At 38.3% G+C, this 23,621-nt stretch overlaps 1 protein-coding gene across 1 annotated transcript in view; it reads left to right on the top strand.

The window, feature by feature from the left end:
- Pld1 (phospholipase D1) overlaps nt 1-23,621 on the top strand; it is a 200,727-nt gene that overhangs the window by 94,888 nt on the left and 82,218 nt on the right. The window contains exons 8-12 of the mRNA XM_026395005.2: nt 391-483; nt 5,022-5,174; nt 8,195-8,344; nt 9,265-9,348; nt 18,412-18,493. Of these exons, the coding sequence (XP_026250790.1) occupies nt 391-483; nt 5,022-5,174; nt 8,195-8,344; nt 9,265-9,348; nt 18,412-18,493 (562 nt within the window). The remainder of the gene's footprint in view (nt 1-390; nt 484-5,021; nt 5,175-8,194; nt 8,345-9,264; nt 9,349-18,411; nt 18,494-23,621) is intronic.

Raw genomic sequence — 23,621 nt, 5'->3', positions numbered from 1 at the left:
GCTGGAATCTGTGGATGAACACCCCTCCCCATGCCACGTCTCAGCAGTGGGACCAAGAAGAAATGCTTGGAGTCTTTTTTAGGTTGTCATAGTGACTGGAGGGAACATGTAGCATTGAGAGCCAGGAGCCAGCAAGCCTAATCTTCTGCACTGTGCACAATAGAGCTGCACAGCCCCACATGCAAAAGAGGTGTATGTGACTGGGGTGCTTTCAAGACTAGCTGCTGGAGTACCCAGCCTTATCAGCGTGACACTTAGCACGCTGAGGGTGAAGGAGGAAAGAGTGGGGAAGAAAATCATGTGAGGAATGAGACCATTTATTTAGTCCCAAGTTGGGAAGCTGAACAAGCCAGGTTTGAAGATGGTGGATTAATTTGATGTCTCTTTCAGAGAAGGTATGATCATGAAGCGATCTGGGGGACACAGAATACCGGGTTTGAATTGCTGTGGTCAGGGAAGAGCCTGCTACCGATGGTCAAAAAGGTAGGACTGACGAGTTTTGTGTGTGTGTTTGTATTAAAAAACTGGGTGTTTGGGGAGTATTTATATACTCCTTTATATAAATTCTTTTAAAGTCATGGCAGAACAAATTTTATTATATTTTAAAATTCAAATTCCAACATCCATTTCAAAAATCCTATTCAAAATTAGACTAATAGGCAGAGTATATAAACTTTATGCCTAAAATCCCAGTGGAGGGGCTGGGAGTGGAGTTCAATGGTAGAGGATCATGTACCTGGCATGCCTGAGGCCCTGGGTTCAATTGCCAGCACCCCAATACATTTAATTAAAAGGCAAGAAAATCCAATTGATATAAGACTCCAAAACTGATCCGCCAAAGAAGAGGTATAAATGGTCAAAATAACTATCTGAAAAGAAGCTCGGCCATCTCTAGTCATTAGAGAAATGTACATCCAATCCACAATAAAATACAGTGACTATAATGAAAAAAGATGGATCATAATAAATGTCGATGAAGATGTAGAGAAATTGGGACCCTTAAACATGGCTGATGGAAATGTGAAGCAGTGCAGTACTTTGCAAAGTTCTTCACGTTGATAAATGTAGAGTTACCGTATGTCTATGTGCATATTCAAAATATCTATAAGTAATATGGGGACCTACCTCCAACCATATTTATTTAAAACAACACCAACAGAAAATATCATTAAGTTGGGCTTTTACTTTCTGAGCTTTGAAAGGCTGGAAAAAATTATAAGGAAAGGATTACAAGGAAAGATTGCACTGAAGAAAATAGAAACTTTTTTGTTATAAAAAACATTTTTACTAAAATAAAGAGGGAAATAATACACTGGCAAAAGAATTTGCTTTCAAATAAACTCTCCTGGATAAACTTTCCCAGCCCACTGTGGCCCCATGCGGATTCCTTGTGACCACTTATTGGCAGTGCTGTGCTTTGGTAATCCAGGTGCTATATGGTCAGCGGCTATATGGTCACCATGGTGTTGCAGGCCGGCTTGGGCGTTAAGCACTGATGATTCTTTGCCCCCAAACTCCGGGCTCCAGAACCCTCCTGCCTGTGTGCAGAGTGAACTGTAAGTGCAAGCAGCTCCCTCGATTGCTCCCGACTCCTATCAGTTCCCCACCCTCAGTTGAGATGATTATCTGCTGCCCTATGCTGTCTTCCAGAGCTGCCAGGCAGGCTCAGAGCCCGATTGCCCATGATAAATTGCATGACAACACACCTTGCGGGCTCCCTTCCTGGCTGGTCTGCCTGTCCTACCCTACTGGTGCTTCCTGGTGCCACCTCTCTCATAAGCTACTCTACACATATCCTTAGAGCTCACTTCTCAGGCAAACCAACCTCAGGCAACTACTTAAGGAATGGAAGGCCTTGGTCAGCTTCCTGCAGTCACTTATGGAGGGCCTCATGTATACCAGGCGGTGGTGTTCTAGCTACTGTGGAACCAAGGTGCCACCCTCATGGGGCTCTGTGTGAGGAAAAAGTAGGCAGTGATGACGTCAAGGAGCCAAGTAAGTGATTTAAATTTAGTGAAGGATTTGGGGATTAGAATGGGTGACTTTAGCTGCTGGAGTCAAGGAAAGTCTCCCGAGGAGTTGAATTTGAGTTATGACCTTTATAAGAAGCAGCAGCCACCAGATAGGGAGGGATTTTGTTATATATATGAAATGTGGGTGCCCCCCCTCCTTTTTTAACTTTAGATTAAATCATGTTTCAACCAGGACAATCTAAAAAAGATATGATCCTCCCTGGAATGAAATGTGTCATCATTTTAAATTGTGTAAATCTTTCTGTGAAGATTAAAGCCTTGGTTCCATATTAATATTTCCTGAGCCGTATTCGAGGGATTTAAAATATCAGACATCATATATGGATGATAAAGAGTAGCTGACAAAATTAGTTTGAAAAAGTTTCTCACAGTAGAAGTCTATTGTATTGGTGTCTAAAGCAGGGGAGTTACTTTTAAAGGTGACATTCATTTTTAACTTTTTAATTATTTTCTTATGTATCCACAGAAAGCATTTGGGATCAGTTTTTTTTTTTTGTACTAGATATTCAACTCAGAGGTTCTTAACCACTGAGCCACATCCCAAGCCCCCCTTTTTTAAAAACATATATTTTATGTAGAGACAGGGTCTGAGTTGCTTAGAGACTCCTAAATTGCTGAGGCTGGCTTTGAACTCATGATCCTCCTGCCTCAGCCTCCCAAGCCATTGGGATTACAGGTGTGTACCACTGTGCCTGGCTGGATCACTTTCTTAATTATTCTATAGCAACAAACCAAAATAAAGCAAACAAGGCAGTTAAACTTTCAATCAGATCACAAAATGACCATGTCTCAGGGACAAGAAAAAAAAAAAAAAACAAGAGCAACAGAGAAAGCATTTTTTTCCTCCACAGTATGAAACATCTTATCATAGAGCTCATTTATTGAGCAAATTATCTGTACCTTATAGTAGATTCCATATTAAATTTCTCATCTCAAATTATGTCTCAAGAGATGTATAGATGTTAAAAAATGAATTAAACATTTACACTGGTAGACTGTAAACTATACCAAGAATTAATATTTTAGACAGTGACAAAATTTAAATTGTCTTATTCATTCTCTGGGAACTGTTCACGCAACCACTATTTAGTTAGGATGGTTGCCTTGCCTGAAGACTTCTTGATGTACATTCTTCTATTAAAGAAAAAAAATCTATTGACAAGAAAGGAAGGAAGAAGGAAGGAAGGGAGGAAGAGAAATCAGAGGAGTTTCAATGAAGAACATAATTAAGAACTTTAAATAAAGGCAATTTACCCCATCTGATGACAGTTGAGAATAACTCATCACTGTCAACAGAAACCATGGCATTCAGTTTTCAAAATCCAGCTGTCAGTGCTCCACAGTTCCATATCTCCAGGCTATCTCAACTTGGAAGAGTAGGGGAGGCACTGCTTATACAGGATGCCACTCACCCACTGGAGTTGAGCAGGGCCTTGGCAAAACACAGCCATCTCATTTCTGTTGTTAAACAGGGCTGCATCTGTGCAGGGTCTCTGTGAATTAGAGAAAACCGCCCCATTCCTGCAGGAAGATACAGCCTGCACCAGCACCTCTAAGCAGGGCACACCCACACAGTGGCACCTGGTGACCTCTCCCTGCAGGAGTGTTTTGCAGCCCTTGACCCTGGTGGTTATGCCCCAAGCTTGTGCTCTTGAGAGACTTTCTCAGATTTGTTTTTGACTGTTAATGGCTGGAACTTGTGGCATCTGGATGTGGACCATCCCACTGTCATGCCACCCTGCTGTCCCTGGTGTGGAGTTCTGGCTGGAGTTGGCTCGGATGTCAATTAGATACCCTTGACTTTCAGGCAGGCAAAGACACAAGTCTAGGACATTTGATGTTCTCAGATCATCAGCTGTGGTTTCCAAAGCCTGTGACTGCTTCCTGGTCAGCCCCATAGCATGCCAATGCCAGACAGCTGGGCCTGTGTCACATGTCTGCACTCTAGCTTGCATCACAAGCCAAACACAAGGAGGAGCTTTCACAAATATGCACACTCTGTCTACTCTCTTAGCCTTAACCAGATTTTATCAGCAGGCAGCTACGTGTCTGGACTCAGTCCTTCCAGAATCCCTGAGTCACCTTCGATATCAGGGCCTTGGTGTTTACATTTCTTCTAAAATGTATAATGGCTGCATTTGCTGAAGATCGTTCTGGAGAATATGACCCTTAAATTGTTTGGTTGTCTTATGTTAGATTCCTCAGTGAGAAACACTCAAAGTTTGGGTGAGACTCCTTTATTTTTTCAGTTTATTCATCCAACAGGAAGCTCAGATCCACTTTTGTGTGGCATCTCTCTGCTACATGAGCTGACCCCCCTTGATGTGGCCTTTGCCTGTTTTCCCCACTCTTTCCTTACACGTGGCTGCCTCTTCCCTCTGCATGGGGGTAGGGTGCACCTGGACCCTCTTTGGGATGTTACCGTTGGGACCCTTCCAGACCTCACGCAGACACCAGCTCTTCACAGCCAGGCAGAGGACTCCTCCTCTTTGAACTCATCCCTTTTGCTTTTCCCTTCTAGTCCCTATCCCATTTGGCTTAGAATGATCACAGTTTGTAGCCCCCATGAACCTAGTAAGGTCCTCCGAGAACACACGTCTATGTCTTGATTTATCTTGGTGCTGTTTCCCCATCTACCCTTATTCTCAGCTTAACTCTTTACTTTTCCATTGTGAAGCTGTTCAGTATATATTGAATTGAATGGAAATACTTTGGAGAAATGCCCCTGTCCCATGGAGTAGTAAATTTAATAAAATTTACTACGAAGCTAATTCACCAATTAACAAATAAAAGTGATGGCTTACACTTAAAAAAAAGTTTTACTTTATGAATCAGTAGAGTCTCATCTACAGTTTTTAGAGTACCTAAAAAACTACATTTTTATCTACAGTTTTTAGAGTATCTTATACTTAAGACTCGTCATAATAATTTATGCTTTTTGTTTCAGTCATTCGACACAATTTTGAAGTTCTTGTTCCCTTCATACAGGTGGTTAATAGTGAAAGACTCCTTCCTGCTGTATATGAAGCCAGACAGCGGAGCTATTGCCTTCGTCCTGCTGGTAGATAAAGAATTCAGAATCAAGGTGGGGAAGAAAGAGACAGAAACAAAATATGGACTTCGAATTGATAATCTTTCAAGGTAGAAAGTTCAAAAATTTATTTTGTTATTTTTTTCTGAGAATTTTTAATATTTATTATTTAGTTTTCGGGGGACACAACATCTTTGTATGTGGTGTTGAGGATCGAACCTGGGCCACATGCATGCCAGACGAGCACTCTACCGCTTGAGCCACATCCCCAGCCCAAAAGTTCAAAAATTAAAAAAAAAATTTTAAAAATTAAAAAACTCTCAAAGCCAAATTTTTCTCTCAAGAAAATGTAAAAAATAAAAATTTTAGAAAATGTGTTATTTAGAACTCATCCTCAATGTGAAGTAAATGAAATTATTTTTTTCTTCATATGAACTTTATTAAATTTTTTATTTGTTCTAATTAGTTACACATGATAGTAGAATGTATTTTGACATATTATACATATATGGAATATACTTTCTCATTCTTCTGGTTATATGTAATGTAGAATCACATTGGTGTGTCATCATATATGCACATAGGATAGTAACATCTGATTCATTCTGTCTTTCCTATTCCCATCCTCACACCCTTCCCTTCATCTATTCTGAGTACTTCTATTCTTCCTTCCCCTCCCCTTATCATTCATGTAAGAGTCAGAATAAGTGATGCTAGGGGTAGATATATGCCTATTTTAACAAAATTTACTTCTAAGCTAATTCACCAATTACCAAATAAGAGTGATAGCTTACACTTAAAAAAAAAAGTTTTACTGTATGAATCACTATAGTTAGTAAAACATGTAAAAAGGGATTTCATTCATAAAAATTCTGTTTACAGTTTTTAAGAAAAGATAACTTGAAAAAATACTTCAGTTAAGTGCTTATTATAGATTGTTGTTAGTGAGTACATGTGTGCAGATATGTGTGTTTCTTTCTGGAAGATTGTAATTATACCCTGAATAAGTGATTGATACCCAGATATACGTATGTATGTGCATATACATGAATATTGGCACATATGCACACACATATACACATTTGCCTTTGTATAGTTCACCCTCATGTATATAAATATATTACATTTCTTTCTCTCTTTGTACAAGTACCAATAGATACGTGCACAAATGTACATTTATGCGTGCGTGTGTGTGTGTGTGTGTGTGTGTGTGTGTGTGTCTGTGTGTGTATAAAGACTCTGCCCTTCCTGTTAGTCTCTGAGAAGGGAATATTCAGGATTGTTGAAAATGCTGTGGTGCTGCCTTCACCCTTCCTCCTGGCACTGTGTTCCTCTTTTCCATGACTTTCCAGAAGTTAGGCTACAGTTCTGATTGGTCGCTGCAACAGCTACTTTATTAGCTTCCTCATCTTCATTTCCCACCTGACTTACTCAGGCACCATTGCCAAAGGAATTCATTCAAATCCGGATTTCCCTGGCCTCCTGCCTGGTGTCTGTGCTCATTTTGTCAAATACCCCCAGGTTCTTCCACTTAGGATCTCAGGCCCTTGATCTCTGCCTGTATTGTCAACCCCTCCTGGGGACAGCTTTCACGGTTCTGTGGAGGCAGTTCCCTTGGCCACCCTGCCCACACTCTGCTTTCTCACCACCTAATGCTTGCTGTCTTCCTTCCTCCCCTTGACCCTGCAGCTCTGATCCGTATCCTATGACAAGGCCTCTGTCTGTCACTTACCTCTCCCACAGCATCTTTTCCCTTAGTAGGTTTTCAGAGGCATTTCAGCCCATGCAGCAGTAGCTGAGTGATAGACTAAGCCCAGGCACCTTTCCTGCCCTGCCCCCCTGCCCTGCCCTGCCCCCAGCAGCTCACTGTGGCTCCTTTGCCACTCCTGATGGAGCTGTTTCCCTCCTCCCAGCTCCATCACTCCTCGAGTCGCCTTCCCTGTCTGCACCCTAGCAGCATCCGCCACTCTGAAGGCCAGTGGCTGACAAATGGAGGGGAGCCGTTTATACATCCCTAATCTTTTGAATAATTATTTTAGAGCCCATAAATAGCACCTTCCTGGCTTCTCATGAACCCCCCCCCCCCCCAAAAAAAAAATACCCCAAAGAGAAAACTTATGCTCCTCACTCACAGTCCTCTTGTTGTATCAGTGTGTTGCTGGATTTCTGCTTCAATGACAGAGAAATGGCTGGCTCCCATATCTTGTTTGTCTTTGAACTTCAAATTCGGATAACTCATATACTTACCTCTTGGTAAGGGTCCCCTGTTCTAACACTTGGCATTGAAAAAAAACCTTTCTGTAACCTAATCTGAATTTGTTTTCAGCAGTTATAAATCTGTAACCACTTAGAAGAGTTCAGTCATTGTGACAGAAAAATCCAGTGCAAAGTGGCTTATACCAGAGAGAAGTCATCAGCCAAGTTAGGCAGGGCTGATTCTGAAACTCAGACTATGTCATTGACACATTTTCCCTTCTTTTCTCCACTCTCTCATCTGTGGATCTGCTGCATTCTCAGACTGGTCTCCTCATGGTGGCAAGATAGCTGCCTCCCAGGCTCACACCAAATCCAACGGGAATGGGTATCTTCCTGGCATTTCTGAGCAAGTCCTCAGGTTTCTTCTTACTGGGTGGAATTGACTAATGCTTTCATGCCCAAACCCGTTTCAGGGATCAGGAAGTGAAATATGCCATTTTGCTTAGCTTTGGACTTAAAGAAGAGAAGGAATGACTCTCCTCAAGTGCAATTAGGATGGTATTTCCAGAACCTAAGGAAGTGGACACTGGGCAGTAACAAAGGGAAATGCCCTCTAGAGGGACCAGCAGTTCTCTGACACTTAGAAGTAGGGACTCACTTGGCACTTCTTTCATGACCCTCTTCATAGCCTAGCACAATTATGGATCTATTGTAAGTAGAATTTTGCAAAATACATGTTTGCGAGAGTGAATGAGTGAATAAGTACTTTGAAAATTGTACCAAAATTTTTTAGAAGCCCGTTTTTTAATGTTCTCTGTCTAAATGTTTCCATTCATGTTTGCTACAGTACCAGATAAAACATGGAGTGTTTAATCTTTAAGTGTGTAGAACACAAGAGTGATCATTCTTTCCCACATTTTGCTTTTCTTGAAAGGACGCTTATTTTAAAATGCAACAGCTACAGACATGCTCGGTGGTGGGGAGGAGCTATAGAAGAATTCATCCAGAAACACGGCACCAACTTTCTCAAAGATCACCGATTTGGGTCATATGCTGCTGTCCAGGACAACACTTTAGCTAAATGGTAAGATATTTTTGCTCCTGGGCTTCCAAGGTATTCACAGCATCTAATCTTATAGTGATCTAAATTCACCTGGAGTCAAGTTTCTAAACTCCCTCAGTTCTGATTCATATCCTATGGCAAGGCCTCTAAACTGTAAACAGAAATTATAAATTATATTTTACGAAATTCTTTCTTGCTAAGGCCCTTGTAAGACTACCTGATCATAGTTTAGCTTCCCGGTTTTGAAGTTTTTTCAGTGTAGTTAACTAGCATTAGATTTATAAGTTTGATTTTTAAAACTAACTTCATACATTTTCTTAGTGATGGAAATGGAAGGTTTATTTAAGTCATTAAACATAATTTAGGAAAAAGCATTTACTTAACAGAGATTTCTTTTAAATAAAGTCATGGTTACTCTAATTTCTATTCATGGATTGAATTCCGGTCAGTTTTTAGGTTTCTCAGGAAAACCATGTGGGTGTTGGACAGGATAATTCACCAAACCCATATGATAATGAAGCTCAATTAATCTGTTGCTCTTTAAGCAGAGAGGAGACAGGTCAATTGGGTGTATCTACTCATTGCCCTTCCAGTTGCAGGGGCGGGTTTTGAACTCAGGGGCACTCGGCCATCGAGCCACATCCCCAGCCCTGTTTTGTATTTTATTTAGAGAAAGGGTCCCATTGAGTTCCTTAGCACCTCTTTTTTGCTGAGGCTAACTTTGAACTCAACGATCATCCTGCCTCAGCATACCAAGCCACTGGGATTATAGGCATGCACCACCACACCTGGCTAAGAGTGTTGTATTTTTACTCCTCATTTCCCATTTACACAAAATAAGCTGGTGGTGAGGTAGAGAATCTAGGCAGTGCATCTTGTTTTACTTTATCATATTGTCTTGTTGTGTAATGCCAAAAATGGGACAAAAACTTGTCTTTCAGGTATGTTAATGCCAAAGGATATTTCGAAGATGTGGCAAATGCAATGGAAGAGGCGAAAGAAGAAATTTTTATCACAGATTGGTGGTTAGTATTTTTCCATGAGAAGGAGGTTTCTATGTTTAGAAATACACAAGACCATAAATGCTATTCAAGAATTGCATATTTTGAAAGCCAGTAGTACCCACAGATGGTTTGGCCAAAGTCTCAACTAATTAACTAATATCCTCCAATGAAAGGTCTTTTAAAAATTTTTGACCTTCAGATATAAGCTTAAAATATTTAGCTTGAATAATTTTGTTTTTGTCTTTCCATTTGGAAGCAGATGCCCAAATAATCATTCTAGCAAAGATTATATGCAAATAATCAGTGCAATGCAAATATGGTTGTAGAGGTAATGGGAACCAGTTTTCTTCACTTACCTTAGCGTATCTGTCACCAGGTCCATGTTTCTTTTGGATTGTTCCTTTGTGTTGAAATTATTCTATTTACTCCATTAGTGTTGGACTGTCCACTGTAATGACTCGGCCTGGCCAGCTCTTCTGGAAGTTTAATCAGATCTCCACTTTCTGACCGTCTTTAAAAATGTCTATGAGAGGAATATTGCTTATTAAAGCCACTAGAAGTCTCATATCGAAAACTCATTAGAACGTAGGAAATTTTACTCTTGGAGTTGGTATAGGCTTTGTAGTCTTGACTTCAGTTATAATTACCAGTTTCCCTGGACCATTAAAACCCATCACAGGTTCCCACGTTGGCTCCCGTGGAAATGAGAATCTCTAGAATATGTTTTCCTTTTAAGAACTTAGTTGCCTGAAATGCCCCTCAGTTATCTCTAGTCTATTTCCTTCCAAATGGTACCTTAGATAAGAAGTGTGAACATGTCATCACAATTTATTTCCTTTCAATTCTAGATTTTGGGGACAGGAAAGTAATAGGAATGTGAGCCATTTACAATATTTTACTACAGTTATGTGAAAATCTGTAATCCTAGGGCCTGCTTTCCCAGACTTGGCACTGTTAACATTTTGGCTACATAATTCTTTGTTGTGGGGCCATCCTATGCATAGTAGGATGTTTAGCAGCATCCCTGCCTTCTACCTACTAAATGTCAGTAGCAAGCTCCCAGTTGTGACAACCAAGATGTCTTGAGACATTGCCAAATGTCTCATAGTTGAGGCAGGAGGAGGTATGCATGGGGTTGGGAGTGTTCTTTTGGTTGAGACTCGTCTATCTAGAGTCAATGGATAAGGCAGGTGATGGTCATTATGCCCTTGTCTGCAGAGGAGCCTAACCCTAGTCTTTATGTCCTTGGTAAATTTTGTCTTTTCAATGATCAGAAGAGTTGCACACTTACAAGTTTTCTTTGGTTGGCTATTTCCTAAACACTTACAGAATACATTCAAGTTTAATGTAGTGCTATAGTTGTTTTAAAAATATTTTATAGAGTTTGGCAAGGTTGAGAGAGTGAAAATAATTTTTCCATTAAACTCACATTTTCATGCTTTATGCAAAAAGCAATATTTTTTCTGAATGTTCTCAACACTAAAATATAGATACTCATTTAAACATCTAAAGAGATGGGACACTGACTGCTTTCTCTTTCAACAAGAGAATGAATCAGGGTGTTATTTCTTTTTCATAACTGTACTAGGGTAACATCTTATTACAACATACCCTTTGAAATAAAACACAGTAACTTACCTCATAAAATGAGAAGAAAATTCTTGCTATTGTCAGTCATTATTCCAAAGAGTATGCAATAATATTTCACTGGGGTTGTAATTTATATCAGCAACATCTCTTCATGGTGGACATGGTGACTTTTGGATATTTGTTAAACTTTTTTGGAAATCTGGGTTCAAATCTTTTTCTTCTCCTTCTTCTTTTTCTGTAGTACTGAGAATCAAAGCCACATTGTTTTTCCTCTTTTTAAAGTTAGTTTGCTTGTCTTCTTAGCCAGTAGAAGGAGAATTTGTGTGTGTGTGTGTGTGTGTGTATGTGTGTGTGTGTGTGTTGTGTTTATGTTTTAAAAATTGTTTTGGGCTTTGATGTTTTTAGATTATCTCATTATCAGTATTCATATTTTTTTCTTTTCACTTTTTTTATTGGCATATTATAGTTGTACATGATGGGATTTGTTTTTACATGTTTGTACATATACACAATATGACAATATAATTTAGCCAGTGTTGCCCCCAGCACATCCCCCCAGCACATCCCCCCTTCTTCCCCTCTTCCTGCCCCGTAGTCCCTTTCCTCTACTGATCTCCCTTTGATTTTCATGAGATCCCCACTCCCTCACCTTTCTTTCCCTTTTTCCTCTCTAGCTTTCACATATGAGAGAAAACATATGACCCTTGACCTTCTGAGTTTGGCTTTTTTCACTCCACATAATGATCTCAAGTTTATCCACTTTCCAGCAAATGATATAATTTTATCTCTTTATGACGGAATAAAATTCCATTGGGTCTGTATGCCACATTTTCTTTATCCATTCATCTGTTGATAGAAACCTAGGCTGGTTCCATAGTTTGGCTATTGTAAATTGTGCTGCTATAAACATGGGCATGCATGTATCTCTATAGTATGATGATTTCAATTCTTTAGGTTAAATACCAAGGAGTGGTGGAGCTGGGACACATGATGGTTCCATGTCTCGTCTTTTGAGGAATCTCCATACTAATGTCGATAACATCATAACTTACAGTCATGTCCATAACTTACAGTCCCATGAACAGTGTAAATGTTCCCTTTTCTCCACATCCTCAGTAGGAGGTCTTTACATTCTAGTTAAAGTAGTTGTTCTATTTCATTCTGGACTCCATGGTTTCTGATGCGAATTTTTTGTCACTTGAATTGTTATTTACCTCTAAATAATGTGTAATTTTTCTTGTGAGTGCTTTCAGTATTTTCCCCATTATTTTTAGTTTTCAGTAGTTTGGTTATATTATTTGGGTTTATCCTTTTGGGGGGAACTCTGAGCTTCTTGAATCTGTAGTTGTATGTCTTTAGCCACATTTGAGAAATTCTTACCATTGTTTCTTGAGACTTTTTTCCCCCCTTTGGTAATTTTCTCTTCTTCTATGTTTCCAGTGACACAAAAAGTGCTTTTTTTGGTAATGTCTCACGGTTGTGAATCTCTGTTTCTTTTTTCCCCCAATCTTTTCTCTCTTGTTCAGATTAGATTATTTATTTTTAGCTATCTTCAGGTTTACTGCTTCATTCCTCTGTTCTCTCTATTTTGGTACTGAGCCTATTCAATGAGATTTGCTTTTTTTTTCATGTTTTTGTGGAAATTGTATTTTTCATTTTGAAAGTTTCTGTTTGGTTCAATTTATATCTTCAATTTCTTTGAGGAAACTTTCTTCCTTTCTCTTTGTTTTAAGAGTGTTCAACCTTACTTATTGCAGTATTTTTATAATACCTGAGAAGGGATTAAACTAGATAATACCAACCTCCATGTCATTTTCCTGTTGACATCTGTTGGTTATTTTTTCCATGATAGTTGAGAATTTTCTGGTTCTTTTTGTGCCCAATACTTTTTATTATATTTTAGAAAAGTTTAATATTATAAGACAATGAGCTTTTAAATCTTATGGGGAGTGTGGTAATTTCTATTTTAGTAAGTGGTTGACTCATTTTGATTTAGGCAGAAAATTCTAACCAGACTTCCAGGGTATGGGTTTTTTAAAAAAATATATATAAATTATATATATATGACAGCAGAATACATTTTGATTCATTGTACACAATTGCAGTACAACTTTTTATTTCTCTGATTGTACACGATGTAGCGTTGCACCATATGTGCAGTCATACATGAACCTAGGATAATGATGTCCATCTCATTCCACCATCTTTTCTGCCCCCACACTCCCTACCCTTTTCTCCCTCCCCTTGGTCCAATCAAAAGTTTCTCCATTTTTCCCCCACACTCCCCGCAATTATGGATCAGCATCCACTTATCAGAGAGAACATTTGGCCTTTGGTTTTGGGGGGATTGGCTTGCTTCGCTTAGCATGATATTTTCCACTTCCATCCATTTACCTGCAAATGCCAAAATTTTATTTTCTTTTATTGCTGAGTAATATTCCATTGTGTGTGTGTGTGTGTGTGTGTATATATATATATATATATTTATAAAATAGTTTCTTTATCCATTCATCTATTGAAGGGAATCTAGGTTGGTTTCACAATTTAACTACTATGAATTGAGCTACTATAAACATTGGCGTGGCTGTGTTATCAGCTATAGTATGCTGATTTTAAGTCCTTTGGGTATAGACGAAGGAGTGGGATAGCTGGGTCAAATGGTGGTTCCATTCCAAGTTTTCTAAGGAATTTCCATAGTGCTTTCCAGATTACTTGCACCACCAGCAATGTCTGGGGGGGTATGGTTTTATGTCAGTTTTGTTTTTAAAATTTTTATAGCACTGTTTAGGTGTTTCCATATATGTGCCACCTAGTGGCCAGTCTGAGTGTTGATCTGTTTGGTTCTCAAATTCCAGTATGCTGTTTTAGAATTAAATCCATGCACATGGATAATTTGGGACTGAGCCAGAGGATTATAAACAACTTTATGGGATTGCTTTCCTGAGCCTCTCCTTCTCCATGATCTCTCAACTACTTTCTAGTTCACAACCTCCCTTTTTAGTGCTCTAACTGGAAAGGTTAGTTTTTATTTACCCTGTTCTGCCACATGATTTTTGTGATAGCACCCCTGTGCAGAGCCACACCTTGGGAAGTTACATGACCCTCTTGGGATCATTGCTCTTCCAACTGGAAAAAAAAGCTCCATACACAGAGTTTTTGTGCCTGTGGGCTCTCTTTTTTCTCTCTTTCTTTTCTTTCTTTCTTCTTCCCAGTACCAGGGATTGAACACAGAGGTACTCTAAGCTATATTCCCAGTTCTTTTTATTTTTGTTTTGAGATAGGACCTTGCAAAGTTGCCTTAGGTAGGTCTTGAACTTGCAATCCTATTGCCTCAGCTTCTGAGTAACTAGGATTGTAGGCATGTACTACCACACCCAGCTGCCTGTGGACTCTCTGCTACAATTCCTGATGCTGCAAAAAAAACCCCCATTTCTTTCTTGTCAAACCTGAACTGGAGGACTTCCGTGTTCTCTCTGTGTCAATCCCATTTCCAGATTTTCCTCCAGACCAAGGAGACCAAAGGAAAAAAATAGTAAATATATCACTGGTTACATGGCACTTCAAATTCTGTTTTTCTTTTTTAATATTGAGTCCATCAATTCATGAACACTACATAGTTCTCCATTTATTTAGATTTAATATAATTTTTCTCAGCACTATTTTGTACTTTTCTATGTTGAGGTCTTATGTATATTTTGTTAAATTTGTCACTAAGTACTTCATATTTTTTCGTGTTATTGTAAATGGCATGAAAATTCATTTTCAATTATTCACTGAGCATAAAGAACTAGAAGTTCAACTGATTTTGGGGTATTAACTTTCTATCTAAATTCACTTATTACTGCTAGCAAACTTTTTGTAGATTCCTTAGCATTTTTCTCCATACATGATCGTGTGACCTACAAATCAAGATGATTAGCCTCCTGCCTTTTAAATTCATATGTCTTATGTTTTATTCTCCTGCCTTATTCCATTGGCTAAAATCACCAATAGAATGTTGACTAGAAATGGAAAGGTGGATCTCCATACCTTGTTCCCAGTGTTAGGAGAAAACATTCAGTCTTTTATAACTGTGTTTGATATATATATATATATATATATATATATATATATATATATATGGATAAAAAAATTTTAAAAAAGCTTTTCATTATATATATATATATTTTTAAACAATTATTTTGTTTATTTATTTTTATGTGGTGTGAGGATTGAACCCAGTGACGCACACATGTGAGGCAAGTGCTCTATTGCTGAGCCACAATCCCAGTCCCGAGATATATATTTTTTTATAATGGCCCTTTACTGAGCAAGTTCATTTCTAGTTATAATTTGTAAAGAGTTTTCATTGGGAATGAAATTAAACTTTATTAGATTTTTTTTCTACAAAATTTATTGAAGCTGTCTTGTGTTTTTAGGATAACCCCATTGGTTCTAAGATACTATCATTTTTATAAGCTGCTGAATTTTTGGTAAAGATTTTCATTGTTATGGTCATATTTAATGTTGGCCTCTTTAAATTATTTAGTATTGTCTCCTACTTTATTTTCTGAAAGAGTTTGGGTAGGATTGACATTTCTTCCTTAATTATTTGATAAAATTTACCTATAGTTTTCCCTTGTGAGAAAGTTTTAAAGTATGGATTTAATTTTTTAAAGATAAAGGATTAATATGAATTTCTTTTTGTTACCATTATAGAATTTTTTTCAAGGAATTTGTCCATTGTATCTAAATTATCATAAATACTGGCATAACTTTATTTATAATATTCTTATTAAGCATTTAATATTATTTGAATATCTATAGGGCTTGTAGTGGTTTCTCATCCTCATTTATTTCATATTGCTAATTTATGCTTCTTCCTTTTAAGAAAATTTGCTAAAAGTTTACCAATTTTAGTGATATTTCTTTTTTTCTTTTCTTTTTTTTTTAAAGAGAGTGAGAGAGGAGAGAGAGAAAGAATTTTCAATATTTATTTTTCAGTTGGCGGACACAACATCTTTGTTGGTATGTGGTGCTGAGGATCGAACCCGGGCCGCACGCATGCCAGGCGAGCGCGCTACCGCTTGAGCCACATCCCCAGCCCCAGATATTTCTTTTTTTTTAATTTTATTTTTTAGTTGTAGCTGGACCCAACACCTTGATTTTATTTACTTATTTTTATGTGGTGCTGAAGATCAAACCCAGGGTCTTGCACATTCTAGGCGAGCACTCTACCACTGAGCCACAACCCCAGCCCCAATTTTAGTGATATTTCAAAGATAGCTTTTCATTTTATCAAATTTACTGTTTCTCACTTTTATGTTTCATCAATCTTCACTTTTATCCTTATTATTTTCTTCCTTCTTTTCACTTTGACTGTAACTTGTTCTGTCTTCTTAAGCTCTAGAGAATCACTGATTTTAATCCTTTTGTTTTCTTGTATAAGCATCGAAAGCCATAAAACCTTCCAAGTAGTACTTTCAGTTAAAGGCACATTTTTTAAAAAATATATTTTTAGTTGTAGATGGACACAAAACCTTTATTTCATTTATTTTTATGTGGTGCTGAGAAACAAACCCAGTGCCTCCCATGTGCTAGGCAAGCTCTCTACCATGGAGCTACAATCCCAGTGCCTGAAAGGCATATTTTAACATCTCTGAAATCAGGGTGCATTCTACACACTGTACCATCTTATTGTTGTAATTGTCACCATTTTTTTTTTTCTTGGCGGTACAGTCATTGGTGTCCAAGGGTCAGTGAAATGCCATATTATGCTATTCTTTTGACTTGCATAGTAAAATATGTATGGTCCTAATATAAAGATGCCTGGTAAATCATAGCTGCTTTCTCCCTGCCATGTGGCCATTATTTGCACTTTGTTTATAGTCTGAATATTTGCCTTATATCTTTTTATGCATTATCCTCAAAACTGAGAGCCTCTTGGGAGCCATCTTAAGATCCTTCAAACTATCTAGTAGAATACTCTGCATTCTGGGTACACAGTGCTCATGGGATAAGTAATGTAAAAAATTTATGGAGTATACCATTGAAAGTGGTCCCCAACTGAAATTCTCTGAATTCATAATTAGTGTGTATCTCAAAAACATTGACAGGATGTATGTGGCATGTGTCATTTATTTGTTTATTTGGACATAAACTACTTTTGAGCTTATTTCCTACTCTAAGTGTTTATGCTATATGCCTGCCTCTCTTTTTTTTTTAGGCTATCCAATGTATTTCCTTTAGAAGATTTAATTTTTTTTTCCCAATTCAATGAAATAGAGTAGAAAATGATTTCTTTTCCTCTTTTTGGCTCCCGTCAACCCTGTTGTTTCAGTGTGCTTAGGGAACCCCCTGGCAGGACAGTGTCCAGTCTAGAATTCTAGGAGGCTGTACTCTGCACTGTCCACTCACTCCTCCGGGCCTAGCATTCCAGAGAAGAGCTCTTTGACTGCTTGTTTTTCATCTTTGTAAGAGAATGGCATTGAATATAGATTTAGTTCACGCTGACTTTAAAGCCCACCCCAGGGGAAAGCATGACAGCTATATTCTGAGCTGCCTTGTGGTACCACTAAGGGAGAGGAGACCAGAGGCCCACCCTCGCACTGGGAGAATTTCACAGATCGGCACACCTTCCTCCTTCCATGCTCAGACAGCCTCTGGCTTCCATGGATGCTGCTGCTGGCAGAGGAAGTCAGTGAGCATGTGTATCAGGCTGCTCTTGGCTTGAGGTAACCGAATGCTCAGTTAAAGAACCTTCAACACTGAGGGTTTATTCCTCTTATTTAACGAGAAATCTAAAGTTGAGCAATCCGAGAGCTGAAGGAGGGTTCGGATCTTCCCATTATAATTTCAGTATGGTTGCACCACTGTGAGCGCTTGCCTCCATATAAAGCCCATCCTAAAACTGGAGGGGATGGGCAGAACTTTCTCTGTGTATGCACATGCCTGCATGTCTCAAAAAAAAAAAAAAAAAGGAGGAAAAGCATTCTCATTAACCCCATGTACCTACTCATGTATATCTCATCATCCAGGATCATGTCACAGCATGCTGTAGCTACACAGGAAACTGAGGAAGGTAGTATTTAGGATGTTCAGATGCTATAGTGGGATGCAGGCGCTGACAGCAAGGAGGGGGGAGAGTGGAGAACGACTGCAGGGTGAGCATTCGACAGGATCTGCATGTATATAAATGTATGTGTGTGTGTGTGAGAGAGAGAGAAATGGACATAGAGTTGTGGGGTTTTTTGTTTGTTTGTTTGTTTTGGGGGAGGCGAGGTACGAACTGGAGATTGAACCCAGGGCTTCACACAAGCTAAGCATGGGTCCTACCATTGAGCAACATCCTCAGTGATATATATATGGTTTCTATTTCCCATGACGTTGCTCATGGACCCACCACAGTAGAATATGGTGATAGCATCTGGTCTAAAACTGCCTTTGATTTTTTTGACATGATCAAAACTTTATATTTCATTTTAGTGACTTGAAATCTTGGTTTTATGATTTCAGGTTGAGCCCAGAAATCTTCCTGAAACGCCCAGTGGTGGAAGGAAATCGTTGGAGGTTGGACTGCATTCTTAAACGAAAAGCAGTATGTATTTTCTTAACAAATGCTGATATAATTTTTAAAATGTAACAAGCTCTTCCTGTATATTTACAACTTTTTACTGTAGAGTTCAATCTAAAACAGGTTTCTGTTTTTCAGTTCATTTGGTTCTGTTTTTAAATTACTTTTGAGTATATAAATATTTTAGCCTAATTCATAGCCCAGATTATACTAGAAGCTCTAATTTATGTTGGTTAGTTATGACCAGTTAATTTAATAGGTCAAAAATTGTAATAAAACTTCATTGGTGAATAATTGATGATGAAATGAAACACAGCCTTTATTTAGTTCATTATCTGTCATTAAGCAGAAGACAAAGTAATTTGGAGAATGTTTCAGTCAGATGGGGCCAAGCTGGTATAGAGGAGGATAGTAAAAATCAATGGAATTTTGTTTCCAATTTGGGCTCAGTTCACAGTAATAATATGAAACATTTCCTGTAGATTCTGTGTGAGCAATGAGGATATCTTTTTGTTATACAAAGTGAATAATTGGAGCAGTGAAAGCTCAATCAATCATGACTGCATTCATGTTGCTAATGAATTCTGTTTGTGTAGTGGACCTTCCAAATTAAATTAAAATGATCTGGGTTTGTTACCAATCATGTTCAAATTAGTGAGTGCTCACCTTGTCACTCCTATTTGGAACTGTCTTAATCTTTTATTTTATTTTTTCCCCCTGTCATTGAACATTCTAGTGGATTTGGATGCTGAGTAACTAAGGGATAGTGTTTCTGTGTCTCACAGGCTCCACTGGTTTCTTCCTATCTTCTAAATGAACCCTTTCCCCACACACTCTCCCCCCCCATCATCTCCCCATGCCTTTATATCAGACCTTCCACCGATGTCCATAGACGGTCAAACTTCGCTGCTGATACTGAGGGAAATACAAGTTGATCAGCTCTTTTCAGACACATATTCTACCAACAATACCTTTTTGATAGACAAATTTGTTCCTCTCACAAAATTGGAAATTCAGATCCTGATGATCAGTATTCAAATGTTCTTTTAAAAAATCAGTCACAGAGGGTCTCCTATGAGCCAGATACCCCAGGAATCAATAGGCAGGGTGTCTCAGTGAATGGGATTCTGGCCCTGCCCATGGAGGTCTTACTGAAGGAATCAGGTCCCGGGCTCACACCTAGCCTTACCAAGTTTCTTCCTACCTACTGAATGGGCTGTGACTTTCCCCATGTTTTTCTCTGTGAAATGGCAGCTTTCCCATTTCCCCTCAAGATTCCATTTAGTCAAACTTCCTAGTCACGCCTTGCTATCTTCACTCATACCGTGAAGTCCTCTCCTCAGAGCATTTACCCAGTACTTCACTGTTTTAGGTTTCTGTCAACACATATTTGATGAATGCCTACTATGTGCTGAGACTTGGATAATCATACTGAGATGTATTTAAATAAAAGCCACAATTCCTGAGCTGAGGGAGCTTAAAAAGCAACACATGTATCAATTGAGTACAGAGACAGTGCCCAGATACAAAGGCAAGAGGAAGAGCATTGGGTAGGTCTGGTTGGGGAGCCCCCCCACACACACACAATATGAATAATGGACAGCATTTAGGATGGGCCAACAGTTTTGAAAAAGAAAGAAGAAATTACTAAGTGCAGTAAATGTTGAGGGAACAGGAATTAGAGAGACTGTCAGTCACAGTGAGATGACAAGGCTGTGATGCCTTAGTGTTAGCATAGGCAGGATGGGCTGCAACCAAAGTGCCTGTTTGCAGCTAGGATGTGGGACTCTGGGAGCCAAGCCAGTGGTTTGGACTTTATGGTAAACAGTAAGGATGTTCTGTGGGGAAGCACAGGGTCAAAGTGTGGGGGGTTGGTCTTATCCAAATGGTGTTCAGGAAAAGTGAGGAAAAAATGGGGAGAACTCAAATTCTGAAAACTTAATTCTGTTTGTTTGTTTTGCAATGCTGGGGATCAAATCAAGGGCCTCTAAGTGCTATACCACTAAGCCACAACCCAACCCTAAAAAGCTAAATTTTAGATTCTCTTGAGTGTGGTGTGTCTGTAGGAAGCTTATGTGAACTTGAGAAAGCCTGAGGAGGACTCAGAACCATCCTGCAGACCTGTCCCTTACCCCCTGTTAACTGGCAAGTGTTTTCTTCTGCCTTCGATGTACCTGCCTGGTTGTCTTTATGTCATTGGTGTGGCTTCTCTTTGCTTTTATGGCCCACGAACCCTGGTGAGGGCCCTGTGGCTACCATGACCAAGGAAGCATTATTGTTTGATAATGGAGCTTTGTTTCCTGTTCGTCTACTTTCTGAAGTTTGTAATTTTTAAATTATGGAAAATGATTTTTAAATTTCCTAAGGAAATAGTACTACTATTAAAAATTAATGTCTCAATGGTACATTTAGTGGGTGTTCCTTCCTTAATCTCGAACATACGGTATTTCTTCTTTGATCATAAATTTTTAAACACTCATATCATTCCAATTTGACAATTCATATGCACATAAACACTGCTTTTGCATAACTAATTTAGTTTCTGAAAGCCACATACTACTCTTGCAGTGAATAGGATTGAAACATAATATTTGCATTAATGGGTCCCAGAGGTCCACAAGGTTGATTAAAATTAATGCTTTTGTTTTTATATCTTGGTTTGCAGGGCTTTTTTTTCTTTTCTTTTTCTCTCTCTCTTTTTTTTTTTTTTTTTTTGGAAAGGAGTTTAGAAAGCATTTTTGCCTCATAGCAACATATCGACGAACATCTCTTATAATGTCTGTTTCTTATGGGAAAGTACAATATTTTGTTGTACCGGTTATAGCCAAGTTGATATTTTCCTGTTTCTTTAGCTTCCTGCTATGCAGTATCACCATTTTCAGTGGGGGAAAGCCAATGTTGATAGGCAGAGTGTTCACAGCTTTAAGAAAGCAGCATCCCAGGGGTTCCACAGTTCCTCATTCACGGCACTAAGAGATAATACATTGTGTCATAGTTATGTGACCACGTGCCTGCACCCTAATAGTGTGTTTCAACCTTAGAAATAAGTGATATTCCTTATGAGAACTACAACGTGGAATCTTCAAGTGCAGTAACCTGGAGAGGCACAGAAGAAGGTTTTTTGTTGTTGTTGTTTTTAGGCTGAATTTGTCTGCAGGTTTCTTTCTTCTCTTGCAACACAAGGCACATGATGGAGCTGTAGCCATTGATCAGCAAAAGGGAAGGATGTCTGTGTCTGAGAAATCACACAAATAATCACATCTCTGCACAGAAAACCAGTGGACTCTTACCAAGTTGTAGGCCAGGATGGCTTGTATGGAAGGGGAGAACATATCTTTCACCTTCAGGACCATGTTTCTAACAAAATTGGTTAAAACAAAACCAAAAAAAGCACATGAGCAGTTATATTTCAGTGCTTCTTGCTTTTAAATGGTGAGAATGTGATTGCTGCTTATTCTTTGCTTTTCATTTTCCTAATATATTGTATCTCTGGGGAAGTCCTTGGTAAATGATAAAATCAGTGATTATAATGTGATGCAGGGTATGTAAAGTAAGCTATTTTCAGACACTGGGTGAATTGGGCTGCATTTAGAAAATATTTTAACCATACTATTTTGAATAATCAGGAAAAAACGTTGATCAAGAAACAAAGTCTGTTTCATTTCCACCATAAATGTTAAAAAATTTATTTTCACTGTTTTTACAAGTATTTTGTATATCTCACTACAGCTTCTCAAAATTCCTACTGTTGATCATGTTGTGTCTGCTGTACTTGATGAGACACTCATTAGAAAAGAGGACAGAACTTTCATCTTTTGAGACTTATGTTTCGTGGGGTTTATTCTCTGGGACCTTTGGGTTGAATTGGTTAGTTCAGTGGCAACAGGAAATGTGGCATTGCAGAAGAAATATCCCTCTCCCTACTTCCCCTATTGGTATTTGGCTTCCTCTTCTCTGAGCAAAAAGTAATTTCCTCTAGGGCCACTCAAAGGCATTAGTAAGAGGCGGGTGTTTGAAAGTGTACATTTTTAAATTACAGAATTAATGCCAGTTCTTTTTGTCCATTTGCCTTTTGATTTGCAGAATTATTTCTCACATGTTTTATCAGCCCATACTATCACAACAAAGCAAATACCTTTGTTGCCAAGGAACTATTTTCCTCTGTTCTTCATAGAGTTCAATAGTGTTGAAATACCATGACCAAAAGAAGAGGAAATTACTGCTTTATTGTCACAGAATTCTTTTCAGTAGTTAGCTATTTATTGTGGCTATAGGTGGAAGTAAATTATTGTAAACCATATTTAAAATGGCCTTTTTATATTTAATTACTTCCTTGTTAGTCATTTGTATTTATGATAAAAAGACTTAAAAGTCTCTACCCTATTTCCTTTAGAGTTAATTTATTTAAATGAGAAAAGCAATAATGTAGAAGAAAATGTCAGGTATTAATAAATGGAAGGTAATAATGTAATCCATTAGTGTTAACATCTCTGTTATTTAAAAAATCCATTAGTTATGCAGGTAAATGGAAAACTGCAGGATTCAGGCCAAGTTCCTAATTTGCAACTACTGCCCTGCATGAGTAATAATGTCTTCAGTCTAAGAAGTAGAACTTCATCCATTTAAAACAAATGAACCATGATGAAAGGTGTCAGGTGTAAGAGTCTATAATTTAGGTTGAAATTTGGGGTTTTAAGCTTTATATTCTGTTTTTCATTGGGAAAATCTCTTTCCCTTTTTATTTTGGTAACCATTATTCAGGGCTGAATCCTGAAATACTCAAATAGCAAAATAGACCTGAACAGTAGAGGAGAATAATAAAATAATCTAGTTCTACTTTACAGCTCCCAGAGCAAAGGTGAACCTTCTGGTATTCAGATCTGCTTACTGTATACCAGAATGTAAATCTAATGTGTCCCTTCAAAAATATATACACTTTCAGATATCGCTAACATCAAGAGAGATGGGATATTAGCATTTTGAAGTGATGTTGTGTTATAAGGAATTCAGGACCCAAAACTTTCATCTTAGTATTGACAGAACAACACTAGGGGACTGTTATGTTTTTTTCTAAGATTTTTATGTTCTGTGATCTGCTACCTAAAAATATGAACTTTGATGTTATTTCACATTTCAGAGCATTGCAAAAATA

The sequence above is a fragment of the Urocitellus parryii genome, chromosome 2, assembly GCF_045843805.1.
Source record: "Urocitellus parryii isolate mUroPar1 chromosome 2, mUroPar1.hap1, whole genome shotgun sequence".
NCBI classification, from domain to species: Eukaryota; Metazoa; Chordata; class Mammalia; order Rodentia; family Sciuridae; genus Urocitellus; species Urocitellus parryii.
The sequence above is the reverse complement of the archived record's forward strand: the minus strand, read 5'-3'. Positions and strand labels throughout refer to the sequence as shown.